The 22,633-nt window shown below is 42.1% G+C and overlaps 1 protein-coding gene and 1 long non-coding RNA gene across 5 annotated transcripts in view; one reads left to right on the plus strand and one right to left on the minus strand.

Annotated features, from left to right (window-relative positions):
• LOC306960201 overlaps nucleotides 1-22,633 on the minus strand; it is a 508,646-nt gene that overhangs the window by 483,499 nt on the left and 2,514 nt on the right. The gene's annotated exons all lie outside the window — the stretch shown is intronic.
• grm8a (glutamate receptor, metabotropic 8a) overlaps nucleotides 1-22,633 on the plus strand; it is a 431,389-nt gene that overhangs the window by 352,039 nt on the left and 56,717 nt on the right. For all 4 annotated transcript variants that reach the window (XM_079552404.1, XM_079552402.1, XM_079552405.1 and 1 more), the window contains exons 7-10: nucleotides 8,262-8,398; nucleotides 15,105-15,251; nucleotides 17,544-17,965; nucleotides 21,643-22,009. In XM_079552404.1, the coding sequence (XP_079408530.1) occupies nucleotides 8,262-8,398; nucleotides 15,105-15,251; nucleotides 17,544-17,965; nucleotides 21,643-22,009 (1,073 nt within the window). The remainder of the gene's footprint in view (nucleotides 1-8,261; nucleotides 8,399-15,104; nucleotides 15,252-17,543; nucleotides 17,966-21,642; nucleotides 22,010-22,633) is intronic.

A 22,633-nucleotide genomic window follows, 5' to 3' on the forward strand; every position in this document is an offset into this window, starting at 1 on the left:
CCGTCGTGGATCTGTTCCTACCAGCAGAGGGCGCACTATCACAGGCGGATCCGCCTCACCGTCGTGGATCTGTCTCGGCTCCAGGTCTGCAGCTTTCTATTATTGTAAAGAAGACCTTTCACTCTTTCCCTCAGAGAAAGCTATTTCTGATGCCAAGTCCGTTGGCATCGGTTAATATCGGATATCGGCAGATACTCAAACCTCCAGTATCGGCATCGGAAGCAAAAAATCTGGATCTGGGCATCTCTACTTGTCCATTCAACCCCTATAAATGCATTTTGTTTGATATACTATCCATCTTTACTTATTGATTTGTGTTGAACGGGTGTTAGAAGACTACCTTTCTGTGAGCTCCAAATAACTCGATGTGACTAAATGTTTCAGATACTGTAGCATTTTACAATGTACATCAACAGGACAGGTCACTCATTTCTATCACTCTTTCTTTTTTGTTCTTTCCTCTCTCACTGTCTGCTCTGTGTTCCTGTAATGCAAGAGGCCATCTTGCTTTCTTTAATTCACTGGCCAAAATATGTCAATCTCTTTTTTTAAATTACTTTGCTTTGTTTTTAGTTTTTCACCAAAAGCTCATCAAAAGCATTTGCTCACTGTTTGTTTTAAGTGTTCAGCATTCTCTGGTGCTTCCTTTTTGCAGAGCTCCATGATCTTTCCTAACCCCTACACTTAAACCTTCCTAATCCAAGAAACCTCCACAGTTAACACGCCTGGTATTGTTGGTTTGTTAAATGACCTCATGCAAAATGCGTAAATAACCTTTAGCCATTTCTGCAAAATGAAATGGTTGGATAATATGTCCACACTGGTTGCTTTATTTTTTTCGTCATATGGGAACATACAATAGAGGGAATATGAGTCACAGCACAGCAACAGCGTGACAACAGAAGCCAAATGAGTGACAAGTCTGCATTGTAGCAACAGTGCTGAATTTGAAAGTTTGAGGGTGAATAAATGCATTTGATGTTGAAAAGTCTATTCTTAACTTTTCTCTCTTTTTCTCCTTGCCACTGTATACTTTTGCAAAAACTGTGCTTTGTTCGAAGAATCTTTCACTTCACTGACACACTAATAGACAGATTGTGCTACATTACTGCCACAAAAGGTCAGGAGTTGTGCATTTCTGGGACCCAATTTTAGCTGAGGTGTGCATCATTTCCTCCTGTTGATCCCCTGAGCTAAAGCCTGTCCTCTCCACGGGAGGTAGAGGAGCAGAGCTGGCGGGAACGGCATCAAGCTGGAGGACGCTTAGCCGAGGCAAAACTCATGCTGTTGTGGATGAAAACCTGGAAAAGCGCAAAGATTACCTTTACCATTGCAGACAAGTTAACACTAATCCCTGTGTGCCCTTCGGTAAAGGGAGGGATTTTCAGAGGGCTTAGCATATACCAAAGAATTGTGCAATTTGGCAGAAATGTATAGTATAACATTTGAATATAAGACCACATTATCTAAGCAAATATATCTGGTGTGCTTCTGTTCGGGCTCTCATTTGTCTTATAATAATGCAGTTATTAAAAGTATTGCAATTTAAAATTATTTACCGCAACACCAAAAGTTAATCAGTCAAACATATAATCACAAACGCACCAGAACCCACTTTAGGAGTATTTTATCTTAACCCGCTCCTGTCCAGAGTAGACTGAGATTTCAGAATCTTTCTTTTAAGGGAGTCCTGGCTCCAGAGGAGAAACAATCGTGCCTGCTTTTAATGGATGGGGAGAACCTGGACAAAACCTATGCAAACACAGGGAGAAAAGGCAAACTCCAGAACTCTTTTTGCTGTGTAGCTATAGAGGGCTAAGTCTTTGGCCACTCTTGACTGTGCAAGCAGTATAGCCGGCTGCATATATGGTTTGACCCCCAAAAAATTGCTACAAAAGGTTTCTCAATGGTTTTCTGTAGTATCAGGTGTGCTTATTAACATACTAAAAGTCTACCAAAATCTGACCACTGGAAAGGTCTAATTTTCAAGATGGCGTCCAAGAGGGTGGCGAGATCCTTAAAATGCCCATTACTCCTTTATTATTCATCCTAGACAAGTCACTTTGGTGTCTAACCCCATGTTTTGGGTGTCTAGGAATCCAATGGGCATGTTCAAATTGTAGTAACATGATCACATAATTATGATATACAAATCGTGGACAAAGACTCTATATATTAACATTAGCAAGTTGTCATGGCAACGGCACACATTTTCAACACAACCTTTGCTTCCCAGAGGCTTAGAGGGGCAGGGATGGGCTCATTTTAAAGCCCCGACCCTCTTCTTCCCAACGCAATAAAAGGTACGTCATTTACTCACGGAGATATTCACTAAAGTGTGCGAGGTGAGCGACCACGTCGGCCCTGACATGGTAGATCTTCCAGATCCACATGGTTCCAGATCTACCATGTGGCCTCTCTGTTATCTTAGCATTTTATCAGTTAGCATATTTACATTATAGTGAAAGGATAACAATTACAAAGTGATTACAAATCTTAATTAAGAAATACCTTTAATGTGCACCAGATTTACAAATAGTCATTGTCACACTGTTCCTCCCATAAAGGTGGATTATGTGGATTGGCACAATTTTCCACTTGACGTGGTCCACACGCAGGTGTGCGTGGTAGTCCACATCCTCTGCAACTACACCGTGGTGGTCGGCAGGTAGTTGTGCATAAATCTCTCATTCTTCTGGAACTCTATAACTCCGGGAAGTTATGTCACAACCTGTGAAAGCGTGAATAAACAGTAACTGAGAACACAAGTCTCCCCCCAAGACTTGTTTCATCTCGTTGATATTTTATACTTTAGGAAGTGTGGATTTGTCCAAATGAAAATAGAAGTCCCCGTTTTTCATCTCAGCCTAGTAGAGAAGAAGAATATGTAAGTCTGTATCTTGGTCTATCAAGATCCTGGGCTGATGTTGGGACACCGTGATTGCAGCCTTCACAACGTCCATGTCTGCATCTCCTGTGCTGATAATGTTGCAGCTGTTCTTCTGCAGTTCCTCAGTCACAAGACCAATAAGTTCTTGTCTGTTACATGGTCTGCAAAGAAAATCTTCTTTTCCCACAAACTGAATTTTGCACTGAAGGATCTTCACTGTAGCCATCACAAACTACAGTTGCTTTACCATAATGACGTATCAAGCAAAGAATGTCATAAATGTCATTTGCTCAGAGTGTGTTACCAGATTATGGTGTGGATCGGAAAGGGGAGTGACATGAATGTGGTGGATGGGGATGTAAACTTGGTCTCACCATACCCTCATACTCACTTCGTAAAGAGAGTCTCCTTCTTGTGGATTTTCACAATTGCACTCCGTTTTCAGGAGGGAGGGGTGAACTCCTTTTAAAGTTTTAAACGATTGGATCTGATTTTACCCAATCGCTAGGAAATTATAATTGACTGGAGTTTACGGATGGCTAAGGCCAGTCTAGTTTGTGCCAGTTCTGACCGTTAAAACTGCTGCCCTGAAAAGTCTCCTGTAGATGGTCCACTGTAATTGCACAACTACCTGCCGACCACCACGGTGTAGTTGCAGAGGATGTGGACTACCACGCACACCTGCGTGTGGACCACGTCAAGTGGAAAATTGTGCCAATCCACATAATCCACCTTTATGGGAGGAACAGTGTGACAATGACTATTTGTAAATCTGGTGCACATTAAAGGTATTTCTTAATTAAGATTTGTAATCACTTTGTAATTGTTATCCTTTCACTATAATGTAAATATGCTAACTGATAAAATGCTAAGATAACAGAGAGGCCACATGGTAGATCTGGAACCATGTGGATCTGGAAGATCTACCATGTCAGGGCCGACGTGGTCGCTCGCCTCGCACACTTTAGTGAATATCTCCGTGAGTAAATGACGTACCTTTTATTGCGTTGGGAAGAAGAGGGTCGGGGCTTTAAAATGAGCCCATCCCTGCCCCTCTAAGCCTCTGGGAAGCAAAGGTTGTGTTGAAAATGTGTGCCGTTGCCATGACAACTTGCTAATGTTAATATATAGAGTCTTTGTCCACGATTTGTATATCATAATTATGTGATCATGTTACTACAATTTGAACAAGCCCATTGGATTCCTAGACACCCAAAACATGGGGTTAGACACCAAAGTGACTTGTCTAGGATGAATAATAAAGGAGTAATGGGCATTTTAAGGATCTCGCCACCCTCTTGGACGCCATCTTGAAAATGAGACCTTTCCAGTGGTCAGATTTTGGTAGACCTTTAGTATGTTAATAAGCACACCTGATACTACAGAAAACCATTGAAAAACCTTTTGTAGCAATTTTTTTGGGGTTAGGTGTTTTTTTTTCATATATGCAGCCGCCTAGTAAAGGATTGTAGCCTTGTGAATATGAATGATGCGATTAAAGCAGAACTAAGTAACTCTTGCCCCTAGAGGCCATAAGCGCAACTGCAGGCGTTGTAGCATGTTGCGATTTTTTATCTTGTTAATTGTCCGTGAGAGAGTAAATACTACGCTGACAGAAGGTGAAGGGAGAGAGGGATATTGTACATCCAATTATACAATGGAAGTTTTTTTTTTTAACTCAAACTTGGTTTAAAGTGGCGCTAGCCCACAGTTAGCTTTGCCCATTAGCCTGCTAGCTCCTAACTGTACTGTGTCTACAGCTGTTTTGTTGATGAACATTTTTCAAAACGTTGTTATTTGGTTCATCATCACGATCAGAAGAAGCTAACGGGCTAGCGAGCAAAGCTAAGTCTGGGCTAGCGCCACTATAGCAGTATTTACAGCCACGTTTGAGCGGAAAAAAATATCTCCATTGTATTATTGGATTGGGGCACAATGTACAATATCCCTCTCTCCCTTTGTCTTTTCTGTCAGCGTTACTCTCACGGACAATTAATGAGTAAACTGCAACATGGCACGACAGCTCCAGTGGTGCTTGTGGCCTCTTGGGTCGAAATGTACTCAGTTCTCCTTTAAAGCAGTAATAAGTAACTCATGTCGGTTAGAGTAAATACTACGCTGACGGAAAAGACAAAAGGAGAGAGGGATATTGTACATCCAATTACACAATGGAGATAATTTTTGTCACTCAAACTTGGCTGTGTTTAAGTGGCGCTAGCCCGCAGTTAGCTTTGCCCGTTAGCTTCTTCTTCGTGATTCCATTCGTGTGTATTGGTGGCCCCGGTCCGATGGAAGTCAAGTTGCAATTGTGGTTTTCTTGCCAGAGACACCAGGGGGAGGTGAAAGACCCTCCCATCATCCCATTAACACTTGTATTACCCCCAGAGGGACTACGAAAAGGATTGATTAAAGCAAACAAGTTACTTAGTACTGCTTTAAAGTATTGTGACGTAGGTTTTGCAATTCAATTATGGTTCTTCAAATATTGCAATGTAAGCTTATATGTATTGCACTTTTCACATGACACAAGTCACCCAACGCGCTTCACATAGTATCAGAGAAATATTGCAGTAGTGGTTGTAACATTGTAATACTGGTTGTCAATTAGCATGTTTACATGTTCTCGAGTATTGAGTAAAAGCCTGATTTTGTCTGTGGCAATGTAAACTCAGTAACTTGATATATCAAAAGCATTTGAACTTTTCATGCCTAATTTAATTAACTCCATCTTAAAGGGACTATACAGAGTTTAAAAATGTAAAATTAAATATTTTCCTCCCCCTGCATGTTTCAACAATGTCCTAAGGTAGAGAATGAGCCCAGACATATTCACCACAACTGCCTCTAAAATCCTGTACGGTCACTCAAAAATGTGTCACTTCGGCCCGAATTGCCGTCATGCACGAGCTTAATATAGAAGGTGCAGTTACATATATGGCCTGAGGTGGCAGTAGTGAGTATAAAATGGCGAACTTGCTTCCAGCCCCTTTAAGGCATAATTACTGCCTTCTTTTTTGCCCTTTGCCTTTTGAGTACTGTGATGTAAACTTTACAAGTACTGAGAAGAGTGAGGCCAAGTCCAGACCCATGTGGAGTTTTATGTCTTGACAATCTGTTTTTTAAGCCTTGTGTCCACACTTTTGTGCATCTGCCGGATTTTACTGCATGATCAGCAGCTGTTCATTAATGTGTACCTCTGCCTCCCTATCAGTGATCTATTCTCAGAGCTGTTGGCACCGTTAAATCACGTATTTATTTAGAACTGGCACTGCCACTGTGGGAGACAACATCCACCTTTGTGCTTCAGCCGCACGGTGCCTGTGCCTAGACCCACACCGCGATCAGCCACTACTGCTCCCAGCGGCAGCTCCGCACGATCAGGCAGCACAGTCCTGCCATACGCACACGAGGGAGCGCATTGAAAAGCAGGGAAGAGACGAATATCACATATTCATCACTCTGTTTGTTTTTGTCCTTCACAAAGGAGAGATAGTCATCCTCCTCCCCTCAGCGTTACCATGGAGAGCTTGAAGTTATAATAGATTAAGTATGAATTCTTATTTAGTTTAGTGGATGGATGGATGGATGGATGGATGGATGGATGGATGGATGGATGGATGGATGGATGGATGGATTTTCTGTTCTGAACAACCTAAATGCAACAGTATTGTTACATACTAGCCTATATAGCCAACACTTTAATTTAACGTAACAAAAACATCCCAAATTTTGACCCATTGTCCTCGTTATTCAGCTCAAGTGTCTTATTTTCAGTGTCATAGAACTGGTCCCCCTATAGAGCTGAACTGTGCCATATGGAAAAAAGCTTCTCTTGTTATTGTCAGTTGTGTCTTCTTTCTAATCCCTCATTCTCTCCAGCTTTTTATTTCACTGCCTGACAATCTGTTTTCAGGGCCGTAATGTTTTTTTTTTTTTTTTTTCTGACATGTTCATTGTCTTTGTTGGTTTTCCCATCTCCATCTCACTCTCCCGTTGCATCCTAAGGAAACAGTTTCCTTATACATTTGAATTGACAATGTATACCACACAGTAGAAATAACGCACTATTCTATGTGTCCTTAGAAATTGGATTTCCTCCTTGCCTTATACAACGCAGGGCTTTGATTTGATTTTGTCACTGCATAAAAGACGGAAAGGAAGGAACAATAAAACGGCGGTGTAAGGTGTTATTGGTGGAGAGAAAGCCGAAGCTTGGAGAGACACATAAAGTTAACCATGCATGCTTTAATTCAATTGCACAACAGTTCAGCACACCCAGAGCCAGCCGTCAACAGAGACCTGTGTCAACTCAAATTTACAAAGAGAGTGTCACCAACAATTTCAAAAACGTATATGTACCACCTTGCACTCGGTCTCTTGATTGAGTAGTAAAATACAGGGTCTCGAAGAACGACTCAAAGTATAAAGAGAAAAAGGAAATCAAAGCTACGTATATGATTAGAATAAAGTGCAAAAAAAAAGAAAAGGTTCAGCAAGATAAGTTAAGACAAAAAACAAAAACAACAACTGAGATTTGGTTTTCTCATCTGCCACAGAACCCCATTACAAACGAGATCACAACATCATTCATTCGTAAAGATGGAGATACAAGAAGTCGAGTACTTGTCGAGTGTTCGGGTCTTCTGGTTCAGAAGTATGAGAGGAGGCCTCAAAGGAAATATTGTACTTATTCCGTCTGCAGCGAGGCACTCGAAAACGCCTCTTATAAGGCAACAGTTCAAAGTGGCTGTGCAGAAAATGGTCTGAACCTACGGAGATCTTATCAGCCACGCTTGGAGTTAGTTTTCTCTTCTTCTTCGTGAAGGTGCTGCCCAAAGGATGGCCAACTATTTTGGAGCAGGTGTTCAGGAGCCTCTGGATTCTGTTCTTTAGCTGGACTGACAGGCCACAGAACCAGATGGACACCTCTACCTACCTCCTCTAGGTGGCTCCTCGGGCTTCTTTAGACCTGCTCTACTCGTCTCTTCAGCTCCCTGTCCTTGGTCACATCGTGATCAGAGTTGGCAGTGATTGTTTACATCCGGACTGCATTCATCATCATAATCATCAAACTTTATAACAGGCACCACGTCCAAATAAAAAACAGACGACACACTGACATGGAAAGAAAACAATCTTTTATGATAGCGGCATTTTAAGTGACATTTTTATTTTTGGCTGTAAACCTGATTCATGAGTGCAGATTCATGGTCTTGGATCAGACCCAATCCAAACTGATACTCTCAAAATGGTATTTTGGATCCAATATTGAATATCGGATTGGTACATCCTACTTCTGACATCAGCAAACACAGGACTGTAGAATAATTAAACCAAGTGAAACTTTGTCCCCTGTTCCATATGTTTTCAGGGAGCGCGGGCACTCCTGTGGTTTTCAATGAGAACGGCGATGCTCCAGGGAGGTATGACATCTTCCAGTACCAGACCAACAACCGGTCGACAGAGTACAGAGTCATCGGCTCCTGGACCAACAAGCTGCACCTCAAGGTACGGACGAAGCACAACATCTGCAATCAACTATTCAGACAGATACAGCCGGTTGTAGTATCTTAGTACCACTACAACTTTTTTTTTTATCATGGCGGTTTCTACATGTGGGTGATAGTTGTTTTTACTCAATTACAATTTGCCTGAGAAAGTCTTTGAATAGATATTCACTTTTTTCAAAGATCCTAACAGAAGAAAAATCAAGTTACCAAAAAATAAATAAAACTTAATCAGTGTGGTACAAAAAGTCATATAATGCCAGCAGTCGCTGCGCACTGAGATCCCTGAAATCTGATCAATGGTAAGTTGTCACTGGCGTCAGGTCTCAGTATCGACATGGCAGTCGTAGGTCACGTGTTTGAAACAGACAGACTTAGTTTCTACTTGTCCGTCTTTCATTCTTTAAGTTCAATACATTCACAAAGCCTTTTACAATAGCTCTAAATGCATGTGCAGTACAATCATTAAATGCACAGCTAAACCTAAAATCCCATTGTTGCCTCCTCAATCGCTAACTGGTTTAGCATCACTCATCAAAACAATGGTCTGCTGGTGCCGCGGAGCCGGGTAATAAATCCACAAAGGACTTCATTAGAGCAGCACAGTGACAGATGAGACGACTAATAGACACCACATGCACTGTGGATGAGGCAGTGGGCTGTCTGCATCAGGCTGAAAGCGAGAAAAGGACTCTGAAAGGAATCAACAAAGAGAAGCGCAAAGCTGCCACAGATGAGAAATTAGCAGTATTTTGTTTGACGGTGTAAATTAGTGTTATTCACTGTTGTTTGAGAAGTTATCTTCTCTCACCAAGCACAAAGTGTATGTCCTTGGGCAAGACACTTACCCACCTTGACTCCATGTACACTGTATGAATTAGAGTGTGAATAGTTCCTTTGGGGAAAAGGATTTTGCATGACTGATGTAGTAGGTGGGAAAGCACTACACTGCATTAACAATCATTATGCAAATATAATGTAGATAATGTATTACAGTGGCATAAATGTAAAAAAAAACAAAAGAAGAAAATTTCAACCATTTTCATGATATTTGCATCACCACAGCGTATTATATTTTATAGCTATGGACACATGCTTGTTTTAAAGTCAAGAATCTCAGCTCTCCATAGGTGAAAACAGTTTAATTCTACGTGCCTCGGTTCCTAAGAAATCCTAAGCTAGTTTGGATCAAAATCAAAAAAATTTCTAGATTCGGAGATAATTAGTGTTTTATCAAACACTCTCCTCTCTCCACCTCTCTCCACCTCTCTCCTCCTCTCTCCACCTCTCTCCACCTCTCTCCTCCTCTCTCCTCCTCTCTCCTCCTCTCTCCACCTCTCTCCACCTCTCTCCACCTCTCTCCTCCTCTCTCCTCCTCTCTCCACCTCGCTCCACCTCTCTCCTCCTCTCTCCACCTCTCTCCACCTCTCTCCTCCTCTCTCCACCTCTCTCCACCTCTCTCCACCTCTCTCCTCCTCTCTCCTCCTCTCTCCACCTCGCTCCACCTCTCTCCTCCTCTCTCCACCTCTCTCCACCTCTCTCCTCCTCTCTCCTCCTCTCTCCACCTCTCTCCTCCTCTCTCCACCTCTCTCCACCTCTCTCCTCCTCTCTCCTCCTCTCTCCACCTCTCTCCACCTCTCTCCTCCTCTCTCCACCTCTCTCCTCCTCTCTCCTCCTCTCTCCACCTCGCTCCACCTCTCTCCTCCTCTCTCCACCTCTCTCCACCTCTCTCCTCCTCTCTCCACCTCTCTCCACCTCTCTCCACCTCTCTCCTCCTCTCTCCTCCTCTCTCCACCTCGCTCCACCTCTCTCCTCCTCTCTCCACCTCTCTCCACCTCTCTCCTCCTCTCTCCTCCTCTCTCCACCTCTCTCCTCCTCTCTCCTCCTCTCTCCACCTCTCTCCACCTCTCTCCTCCTCTCTCCACCTCTCTCCACCTCTCTCCACCTCTCTCCTCCTCTCTCCTCCTCTCTCCACCTCTCTCCACCTCTCTCCTCCTCTCTCCACCTCTCTCCTCCTCTCTCCTCCTCTCTCCACCTCTCTCCTCCTCTCTCCTCCTCTCTCCACCTCTCTCCACCTCTCTCCTCTGGCACTAACTAACTAACAAATGCCTGAATATATTTGTTTCAAGTAGATTTTCAACGACAACATTGTTGACACATTTTGAAACATCGCGTGTTGCCGCAGATCGTTTGCTTTTTATCACGTGTGCATTTAAACAGCCTGGTTCTCGCTTGAAGTCTCGACCCGGATGTTTCTCAGTCGTCCTTGGACCGATTTTGACAATTTAAAAACTCAGAGAAACGTTAAAATCTCAACTGTTTCGATCTGTACAGCCGCTCTGCAAACGCACTCCATAGAGCAAGAGAGAGGTGTCAGGTTTACAGCTGTTCGCTACGCAACACCACGCCCCCTCGGACTAAAAAAGAAAGAAAACAAGTACAATGATATATATGAAATGTCCAGATCTTGACTTTTTACAAGATTTGATCGTCATTTTTTTCACTTCTGTTAATCACAGAGCTACCAAAATCACACATAAGGTGTATTAGTGTGTAATAAAAACAACAAAAAAACTCAAAAACAGGTTTTTCCGTTTTTGGCACTCAACACATGGGAGGGAAAAATTTGTTTTTCCATTTTTGCCTCTCAATGTGTTAAACTCATGGATGGTATTGTGTATCAGGGCTCTTTGAATCACTGACATCAATCTGAGACAGCTGTCATAAATAGTAGTCATGGAGCCCAGTTAAGGGAAGAACTACTGAAAAAGGGTGTTAACCATTATTAAGCAGTTCACCATTTTCAAGAAATATGGGAAAGAAAAGGATCTTTCTGCTGATGAAAAGCGTGAAATAGTTGAATGCCTTTGTCTAGGTATGTCATCACACTGTTAAGAGCTTTGTGGCTGATTCAGAGCAGACACAGGTTTGTGCAGATAAAGGCCCAATGAGGACGGAACCTGCCAGACAAACACATCAGATAAGAGAACAGCTGCTACAAAAAGTCACTTGGTTGCTTTGGCTCAAATAAACGATACAGGTATTGGTATCATAAACCAAGTATCGACAAATTACCAGTAGCGGGGGGGAAAATAACGGCACCCAGCCCTAAGAATCAACATGAGTTTAGAAAAGTGTAAGATGCATATTGATAAATAATGGTCGGTCATTTGACATTTTTTGGTATTGATTTTTTTACCCCAAGCACCAGAGTCACATGATCTGCGGTGAAGAGAAAATGTCCAAATCACCAACTGAATGACTGCACTATAATATAGTAATTTAAAGCTGTGGTTATTTTGACTCTTTCCTCCCCCTTTGCATATTGCCAAACACTTTACGTAAAGTGTATAATTAACAAAGAAGCCCGTTGTTGTTTTGTCACTTGGGTAATTACGGAAAGAAAAAGGGGTCCGCATTATGGCCACAGTTTTGTGTGCTGAATAATTAATGTTTTTAAAAAGGTGCGAGAGTTTTCGAGCAGTCCAACGAGAACCACTGCAGTTATGAATAAATAATAAAGTCACATAAAACACAATGAAACTAGCCCCAGAAAGTTCTTGGCTCATTTGCACTCTGGCGGAGTTTCTCCCCCAGAGCAGAGTAAGCCAGTAATATAACTGAAATGCTGCAAGCCTTCATGTAAATTTGTATCACTGATCAACTGTATCCCGTTTTTCCTGCACTGGAATCGTGTGCTAGTTAAAAACAGCGCTGCTTTCCGTTTTCTTTGTCGCCAATAGTGCAACCTTCGAGATAGGGCATAATGACTGAGTTTATGAGCAGGCCAGAAACAAGGCATGACGCTACAATGGTTTAATTGGTTCAATGTGAAATGTTTTAGTTTACAGCCGCTGCGTAGCAAATACTTCATCTATCTTCCTTTTAAAGATGAGGAATGTACCTTAAGGTATTGTTGAAAAGGAGAGGATGGAGAGGCTAAGGCTGTTCTGCTACTGCAAAGGGAGTAGAGCATCGGAAGAAGGGGAATGAGAGGGCATTCGGATTGCATTTGGACTGAAATTTTTCCCTGCCCGTGAATAATGGTATTGATTTTCTTTTCACCAACAGATTTTTGCGTAATGACAGATTTTAGTATCCAAAACACTGCCTCACAGAGCAGTCCGCGTTCACACATTCCCTCGAAGCTGGTGGATTAACTGTAATTCTAGCAAACAAACTAAATGCACACACATGGAAGAGCATATGCCCACACAGACCGACTGAGAACTACAGATGGCCTGTTGTTGGTGGAAAGATCTGATTCTGGTCTGATTGCTGGCTCGCGGACTTGGATTCTGTTTTGTGGCGATCAGAGGATGAGACGCTTCATTGTTCTGCCAGATGCCCTGAAGACGCGCTTTGTGCAGGTGTGTGTAAAGATTGTCAACATGTAGCAATGAGTGGCGCAGCAGATGGGTGACAGAATATGTGCCTTCTAATGTCACCCAAAGGACATGACAGAATGGCATTTACGTATCTACAATGCTACGTTTAAGCAAAAGGCTCTTCAGTGTGGTTCTCTGCAAGAGGTTTTCATTGTAAGATTGGAAGTTCAAGGATGTTTCTGGCATTCCTCTTCAATAGTGAAAGGTATTAGCCTGATTAAGCCAACGGGTCAATTATTAAAAGAGTAAGAGACAGGCTGACAACATAATATTGGCAGGGAATGCAGCTATTATTGATACAAGGTTCGACCAAGTCAAGAAAACTCAAAATTGCAATTGAATAGCAAATGACATGAGAGAGAGAGAGAGATGATACTTTATTGATCTCACAGATGGAGAAATTACATTGCAAATGATGCATCATATTTAAAGCAGTACTAAGTAACTCATGCCCCTAGAGGCTATAAGTGTCACTGCAGGCGTGTTGTACTCATTAGTTGTCCGTGAGAGTAAATACTTCGCTGACAGAAAAGAGGGATATTGTACATCCCATTACACAATAGAGAGAATTCTTTCAGCCAGTTTTTCCTTTTAAAAGTATTAAACTTTCACAAGTTGTATCTAAAAAGAAAATGTATGACTTACATAAATTATAAATATCAGTCACTTTCCTCATTTTTACCTCTGCATAATATTATGGGCCTTTGGAACGCTGTGATGTCACCCGAAACCCAGCAATTGCGTAATACGTTTGTTAAGTATGATGTCACGACTTCCGCTTCCAGGTCCTAGCAGACCGGCAAATATGCGAGAAAAAAAAAAACAAAAAAATTCTGAAACACAACAGAGAGTTACTGAACCTACTTATTTCTCTGACTCATCAGCCAAAAATGCCACACCTACTGCTAAAAAAGTATTATTTACTAAAATCGGTACTTCCGGGGTTGGCGTAGCTGCTGCGCTGCTAGCATTTTTGGCTAATGGGCCTGATAAGTAAATATATTTCAGTAACTCTCTGTTACTGAAACAATATTTCTGAAACTCAGCAGAGAGTTGAGTTTCAGAAATACTGATTGTGGTATTGAAGAGTTTTTTTTTGTAGTTTCTCGCACATCTGCGAAACTAAGCAAAAACAAAACGTACAGGTTGCGTTCACGTGACATCACGTGTAACTGAAAATGAAAATAGTAACATAAAATTCTATGACGGTAACTATGGTAACTATGGTAACTGGCAAATTGCTGATTTTTTTGTCTTAGCTTTTGGTTAATACCTCAATCATTACTGGAAGAATCCGCATGAAACAAAAGCCGTTTCAAAGTTCATTTTCTCCTCTGTCAGCACATATTATGAACTAGAGCCCAATTATTTTCTCTGAAAGGCGTCCAAAAGTGGTAACAATATTCAAAAACATGAGCGTTATGTTGGCCAATAGAAAGGACTTTCAGACACAAAAAATAATGTGCCAGGTTTATGAATCCAATTACTGTCAAATACTGAAGTTTTCAATTTTCGCTTTGGAGATTTCTTACAAAAACTGTATTTCTCCCATTGAGCCGTATTGGTCCTCCACCTACACTATGACATCATCACACTCTAAATCATAGGTGTCAAACTCTGGCCCGCGAGGCTATACCAAATGACTACTCGAGCTGGCCCACCGGTATTATACATTTTTTATTCAGATTTTGCATATCTGGACTATTAAGTTATATATTGTATAGTAATAAGTGTTGCTTGTTCCATATTCAATGTTAAAGCAAATCTTGTTTGGGTCCATATTAAAAGGTTCATTTGTTCAATGGTGGCCCGCGACTTTGTTCAAGTTTTACATTTTGGCCCACTGTGTATTTGAGTTTGACACCCCCGCTCTAAATCGTGAGAGTGTTTCTAACAAGTTGTATTACAGTGTGGTTTGGCAATCTCACCCTGAAAGAAAAGAAGACTTTGAACAAAGTGGTTTGCTCAGCCCGCAGGACCACTGGCTGCACTCTGCCGCTCCTAGAGGCCACATACAAAGAGACTAGACTCTTAAAATGGGCTTTACAAATTGTTAATGACACCTCAGGCCACTCTGCAAGGGGCATTTTTGATATGCTTCCTATCAAACGTTCGACTGCTCGCCTTAAGTTTCTTTCCACAAGCTGTGAGGACTCTAAACAAAACACTTTCATTTTTTTCACTTTCATTACTTTCGTTTGTTTTTCCCTTTTAAAAAATCTTGCTTTGATAGTTGAAGTTATGGGAAGGAAATCCGGGCCAACCGTTGAAACCCACTATTAAATCCCTTTTTATCTTGTTCTTAAAATCTGTTGTTAGCTGGAGACCCTGCGGTGGAGGACCGGAGACCCCTCTCTGCCTCAGTCCGTCTGTAGTCTGCCGTGCCGGGCGGGAGAGAGGAAGAAAGTGGTCAAAGGCTCTCCATGCTGCTGGCACTGTGAGCGCTGCGAAGGCTATCACTTCCAGGTAAAATCACTCACACAACAACACAATATTCATTTTGTTTCTTTGTGGTTCAAACACACACAATACACAAAATAGTAATAGTAAATAGCTGATTAGGTGAGGAAAGTATGTGCTGCACTTGTCACTGTGGGTTCTCTCAAAATGATATCTCTGAAGTAAAGCAAAAGTCGTATTTCTCCGTTGAAGCCTGTGTATTCATGGCAGCAGCCTCCTCGTGTTTAAATCAATACTTATTTTGCAGTTTTAAACAGGGGTTCTGAGATCAATAGTGCGCCGCCAACCTGCTCACCGTACAAGTAATAAACTCAAGTGAGGCGACAAAAACAATACCACAACAGGTGGACGAGAACTTGTAGTAATAAGGATAGCACACGCTGCACTGATCAACCGGGGACAAATTTTGCCCTAAGCTTCAGGAATAAACGGGGGAAGCCAATTAACAGAGACTAATGGATTTTCTGGTGGAGAGTGAATTAGCTTGATCTATACACGACTAAAGGAGTTATCTGTCATGTCTCATCTGTTATCTGTTCTAATTACATTGAAATCCACTGATAACATCGAGACTCATTGCGAGCCGGCGTAGAAAACTGTATCTCGTAGCGGCAGTACAAGTGGTACTGGTATTTGTTGTTTTTTTTAAAGTGTTTTAAAGTACTTCTTAGGTAAATAAATTCATCTAATTAATTTTACGTACTAAAAGTTAGCAAACACATCAGTTATATTCATTATGAGCCTGAAGGCCTGCAGCTGGAACAAGCTTGTAGCTCAGTCTTTTTGAATAATTTGAGTTGTAATACTTTGAATATTACACCGAGGGGGGAAGTGATAAAGCTAGTGCAAGATGAAGATATTATTTGCTATAATGTGGGACATGTTGCACCAAATATACCATTTGATATCGCCTGTATGTGTTAGGGCCTTAAATCTTTATCAAGATTTATCACGTTAATTTTTGTAAGGCAATTAATCGTGTTTCCCCCGATTCCCCCCCAAGCCGGAATTCCTGAGCCAGAACCTTTCTATTTGCGTGTTTCTGGTACGCCCGTATGTTTGACGCACATCCACCCACAACAGCAATGGACGGAGACGCTTCACTCGGCCCGTTGGAAAAAAAACGCCCTGATGGGATGATAGACAGCTGCACTGCTGTGTGCAGGTTGTGCAAAAAAGAGTTCATCTTCCACCGTAGTTATTCAAGTCTAAAAAACATCTCAAGGTAAAACATGTTGGTGCAAACACAGAGACGTCCTCGATGCTAATGTTAGCGTTAGCCTCAAACAAACGCTCCAACCACGCCCACTCTGAGCCAGAATAACCCTAACCCTTGTCAGTATGAGAAATGGCACTTTGATTTCTGTTTACAGCAATTGTTAAACACTTAAAGGCGCTGTTTAATGGCCCTTATATGGCCTTTTTTTTTTTTACTTTTGTATAAATGTGGCATTATTATTACTGTTTAATGTGCTCTACAAGTTACATGAGTGATCAGAGTTCCGAAAACACTTGAAAGCTAAATAGCTATAAATGTTACTTGAATAACTATACAGATTAACAATAGTAAATACATTTGTTGTTGAACTCATGTTTCCATCTAATTATTGAATAATTTAAGTGCCAAAAAAATGGGTATTTTTGGTTTTCGATTAAAATGCAATTAATTGCAATTAATTAATTACAGCCCTACAATTATCTAGAGTCCCACCACTGTTTAAAACATATAAATTTCAGTTTACTTCACAGTAAATTGTACTACATGCAAAGCACATACAGCCAATCAGAATTGGGCTACTCTCTTTCCCTCACTTATGTATTAGTTAACTCTCTGCAGAGTAATACCACGTCTTTAAAGCAGACAGAGAAAAGGGGAGAGTTCAGCTTCCTGATCGCACACCGGGGTCTCTTAGTGTGGGTGTCCTTTGACACTATGGTGGACAATAGCCACTGATTGCTCCTGACAAGTTGCCCCGCGGGGATAAACTTAACACACATTTTGTCATAGTCCCTAATATGAACAAAATAAAGCACAATATTGGTCCAACCTCAAAATGAATACATCTTCATGAAACAGGGCTAAACCAAGATTTTACCTGGACAAAACCGAGTTATGATTTGATCCAAAAGCTGTAAAGAAAACTAATAGAGCAACAGTCAATACATTCAACCAGGATTTGAACTGTATCTAATTCAAATATGAAAACTGTGTTAATACATTTAAGTTACTGATGAAGTACTTCCAGAACAACATGCCTTTAAGCAGAATCTAACATCTAAACATTCTCTTTCTCCCAGGCCTCTGAATTCACCTGTGAGCTGTGTCCGTATGAGATGAGGCCTGACATAAACCGGACCGGCTGTGTGGCCATCCCCATCATCAAACTGGAGTGGCACTCGCCCTGGGCCATCATCCCCATGTTCATCTCCATGATGGGCATCGTAGCCACCTCTTTTGTCATCGTAACCTTTGTTCGCTACAATGACACGCCCATAGTCAGAGCGTCCGGCCGAGAGATGAGCTACGTGCTGCTGACCGGGATTTTCCTGTGCTACGCCATCACCTTTTTGATGATCGCCACGCCGGACGTTGGAGTGTGTTCTCTGAGGAGGATATTTTTGGGACTGGGAATGTGCTTTAGTTATGCAGCCCTCCTGACCAAGACCAACAGGATACATCGCATCTTTGAACAAGGGAAGAAGTCAGTAACTGCGCCAAGGTAAGCTAATTGTGCAACGTGTCTAACCATCAAATATCACATTCAGAACACTTACACTTCAAGCAGAACTAAACGGCTGCATTATTAAACCAAACACTTACTGCCTTTCATGTGTCAGAGAATTGTAAAGTTGCTCCTCTTGCGGTTGACACTCAGTTTCCACAGTGTAATCCACAGAAAGCAAGTCCAACTTCTTCACCTCGTTTACGATCCATTTTTGTGAACTTTTTAAGTGCTGCAACCCCCACAAGACTGTATCACTGATCCAGAGCAGAAATGAAGCCTACAGAAGGACTGGGCCATAACTACTAAATACTGCATCTTGCACGGTTATACCGGGATAAGTTTTGGACACTGGTGTAAATTTCATATAGCTGTAGATGATATAATTTGCACATGCACTAAAGCTGATTTTTACTGGGCTCAATACGGAGATTGCAGCCAATGCTATGCTCAGCTTCAATCAAAGCAGCATAAGCATGACTGTGGAGACTTCAGCCGGCAGGTGCTTTAAATATCTATGAATGACGCATGTTGCTTGAATAGATCATATTTGTGAGGAAAGGGCTCAGCTTTGCATGGTTAAAGGCTAATAATATCCTTCTCAAGATCTCCATCTTAGTCTCAAGACTAGCTCACCTACCCCTCCTTTCCTCTCTCGTCCCCTCTCTCTCACCCTCTCTCTCGTCCAATCTCTCACACTCTTTCTCTTCCTCTTTCTGGTCCTCTCTCTCTTCCTCTCTCGTCTTCTCTCTCTTTCTCTTTCTTCCTCCCTCTTGGCCTCTCTCTTTCTTCCGCTCTCTCTTTCTCTTTCTTCCTCTCTCGTCCTCTCTCTCTTCCTCTCTTTTTCTTCCTATCTCTCGTCCTCTCTCTCTTCTTCTCTCTCCTTCTCTCTTTCTTCCTCTCTCTTTCTCTTTCTTCCTCTCTTTCTTTCTCTCTCTCTCTCTCTCTTCCTCTCTCTCTCTTCCTCTCCCTCGTCTGGTCTCTCTTCCTTTCTCTCTGCCTCTTTCTTCCTCTCTATCATCCTCTCTCTCTTCCTCTCTGTCTTCCTTTCTCTCTGGTCCTCTCTCTCTTCCTCTTTCTCCCACTGTCTCATCCTCTCTGTCTTCCTCTTTCGTCCTTTCTCTCTGATCCTCTCTCTCTTTCTCTTTCTCTCTCTCGTCCTCTCTCTCTTCCTCTTTCTTCCACTGTCTCATCCTCTCTGTCTTCCTCTTTCTTCCTCTCTATCATCCTCTCTCTCTTCCTCTCTGTTTTCCTTTCTCTCTGGTCCTCTCTCTCTTCCTCTTTCTTCCACTGTCTCATCCTCTCTGTCTTCCTCTTTCTTCCTCTCTATCATCCTCTTTCTCTTCCTCTCTGTCTTCCTTTCTCTCTGGTCCTCTCTCTCTTCCTCTTTCTTCCACTGTCTCATCCTCTCTGTCTTCCTCTTTCGTCCTTTCTCTCTGATCCTCTCTCTCTTTCTCTTTCTCTCTCTTGTCCTCTCTCTCTTCTTCTCCCTCGCCCGGTCTCTCTTCCTTTCTCTCTGCCTCTTTCTTCCTCTCTCTCTTCCTCTCTGTCTTCCTTTCTCTCTGGTCCTCTCTCTCTTCCTCTTTCTTCCACTGTCTCATCCTCTCTGTCTTCCTCTTTCGTCCTTTCTCTTTCTCTCTCTCGTCCTCTCTCTCGTCCTTCTGCATGTGTGCGTAACTGCACTGATGATGTCTTGGTAGATAGTGAGATGCAGAGAGGAGAAATAGGGAAACTAGTGGATTGAAAGCCACAATAAGTATTAAGCATGTGGCTGCTGAGCACGTGTCACATATGCGTTTTTACCCACAAGTCTATCCCCAGATTATGACAATAAAAACGCATGTAAACTGCACAGGGGCAGGTGAACCTAAAGCAGCCTTTTGCTCAGAAATGATTTGTGGATTTTTTTTGTCGTCAAAATATTGTACGCATATAGTTAGTCATATAGTTATCGTACATCTGGCAACAATGAGTAGAAGACGACATTTTTCATGCATGTGATTCCAGTGCTGGTGAATGAATGATGTACCTCATAATGTGCACAATACTTTTAGTCTATTTTCACCGTGTCCTTTTGAGGGTGACTTTGTTGGGCAATGTTTTCACAATGACAGCCAATGCCATGATGCTGTACACCTGTCCGTCATGTGGCTAAACCTGAGCTCATAATAATGCAGAGGGTCAAGGGGGTCTTGTGTTGTGTGTTTTCGTGTGCACAGACATTCACCTCTGTGTTACTTACTCAGACCGAGCAGTTATTATTCATCATTATTTTTCATACATTATTTATGGATGGGATGAACTCATGCTCACCTCCGGATCTGTTTGCACTCAGCGGCTGCTTCTCTCCAGATCGTGCTCTAAATGCTTTCAATCTCTGCTCAGTTATCTAAGCTTTAGTTCAGTTTGTGATGGACAGATATGGTGGCGCTACTTTTCACTCATTTGATCCACATTTGGATGTCAATGATGCGATTCATGCATGAAATTAAGTTGTTTGATATTGATGTTAGGTGTATAGCATATACCAGTCGTGATTTAAGCTTGAAATAAATAAACGAAATTTGGTGCTAATATCATGTCACTGGGTTCCTGTTGCTCACGCTAACACTGCAGGTTGGGCATCTGATGTAGGAAAATGCCACGTGGTTAGTTGTAGGTAGGTGGAGTAGGTGGCAGCTTCTGATGTAAAAGGCTTAACACCATATACTGATGTTACTGCCCTCAAGCCAATCGAACAGTTGTATAAAAAGTATTAGGATACTTAATCTTTTCATGTATGTATTTTAATAGAAAGATATACATTTTTGGGTGTTGCTTTATATTAAGGGATGCTTCTTAAGTATTAGTATGGTATTAATAAGCATTACTTATTAATGAGTGTTGAACGGCGGTGGAGGTGGTGTCAACCACCTCTTATTAAATTTATTTTATTGACCTTTATTTAACCAGGATAGTCCCACTGAGATTAAGAATCTCTTTTTCAGGGGAGTCCTAGCCCCAGAGGGGAATCTATTGTACATGTTTTTAGTGGTAGGGGAAACCGGAGTACCTGGAGGAAACCTACGCAGACACGGGGAGAACATGCAAACTCCACACAGAAAGGCGCCGTCCAGGTGGGAATCGAACCCGGGACCTTCTAGCTGCGAGGCGTGAGCACTAACCGCTGCGCCACTGTGATTAATGAATGAATGAAAAAAAAAGAATAGTGAGGCAAGCACTCACTCCACAGCGAAGGGGGATTGTGAAGTTTTGAAAGTCCACGTTCACACAAAATGTCCTTTTTTGTATGAACACTCGACCACATTTTGGAGAAAGTACCGCCTACATCTCATATAAGAGACAACTTAGGCAATTTTATCAGTAGGTATGAGTGTATGTGTGTATGTGTGTGTGAGAGAGGAGTGAGATGTACTCATTTATGTTGTACTGCTTGTATGTTTGTACTGAATGTCATAATTTGTTGTCATACTCCATGTTGGTTGTATGTTTTTACCCCATGGGACTGCAGATGGAAATGATCTCTGAGCTAAATCCGGCATGTTTACAGTGCTAGTTGTCAGTTCATTAATATGCATTGTCCCATTCAACTAAATGGAAAGATGAAATGAAGGATCGGATAAATGTTGTAAAATGGCAGCATTTTGTAACTCGATTCCTCTTTTCCTTCCCAGGTTCATTTCCCCCGCCTCCCAGCTGGTCATCACCTTCTCCCTGATCTCGGTGCAGCTGTTGGGGGTCTTTGTGTGGTTTGCGGCGGACCCTCCTCACACAGTGGTGGATTATGGAGAGCAGAGGACCCAGGACCCCATTTCGGCACGAGGGGTTCTCAAGTGCGACATCTCTGACCTGTCCCTCATCTGCTCCCTGGGTTACTCCATCCTCCTCATGGTGACCTGCACGGTCTACGCCATCAAGACCCGAGGAGTCCCCGAAACGTTCAACGAGGCCAAGCCCATAGGTTTTACCATGTACACAACCTGCATCATCTGGCTGGCCTTTATCCCCATTTTCTTCGGCACGTCACAGTCAGCAGAACGAGTAAGTGAGGCGCTTTTGTATTGTACCTCTGTGCTTCTAGTCCATTTCATTCTGTCAATGAACACATCAGGAAATTTGTATTGTTGCAGTCAGTCGACATATTAGCTTGTGACGAAATATTTGAGTTAATGAAATGAACCAATAAACTGATTGAACGTTATGATAGAAATCCGCCATTTTAGGGGGCACAAGCTAACATCCATTGACAAATATTAGCTAATTAACATTAAAGGGATATTTCAGGATTTTTGACATTGGCCTCATTTCCTAGTCATCCAGAGTGTTGTTGATTTCTTGAGATTTTTTATTTTAATTCATGCGGTCCTTATATTTGAAGAGTTCAGTGGTGCTAGGCTAACGCTAGGCTAGCACATGTCTATGGTAACTAGTAGCCTGCATTAAAAAACAGTCTGACCCAAGCACAGTGCACCAGACTACCAATATAAACGTCTGTGTTGACTGAATAATTTTTTAAATAAAACAATTTAGCATCTAAAAGAACTTTTATTTGAGCAGCATCAGCTTCCTGGTTGTAAGCTACGCAGCGGCGGAGTGATCTGCTCGGTTACCGGATCTACTTTATTTACCTGCGTCCCGCATTACTACACGCGGAATTCACAAAGG

Source organism: Gobius niger, assembly GCF_951799975.1.
Source record: "Gobius niger genome assembly, chromosome: 2".
Classification (NCBI taxonomy): domain Eukaryota; kingdom Metazoa; phylum Chordata; class Actinopteri; order Gobiiformes; family Gobiidae; genus Gobius; species Gobius niger.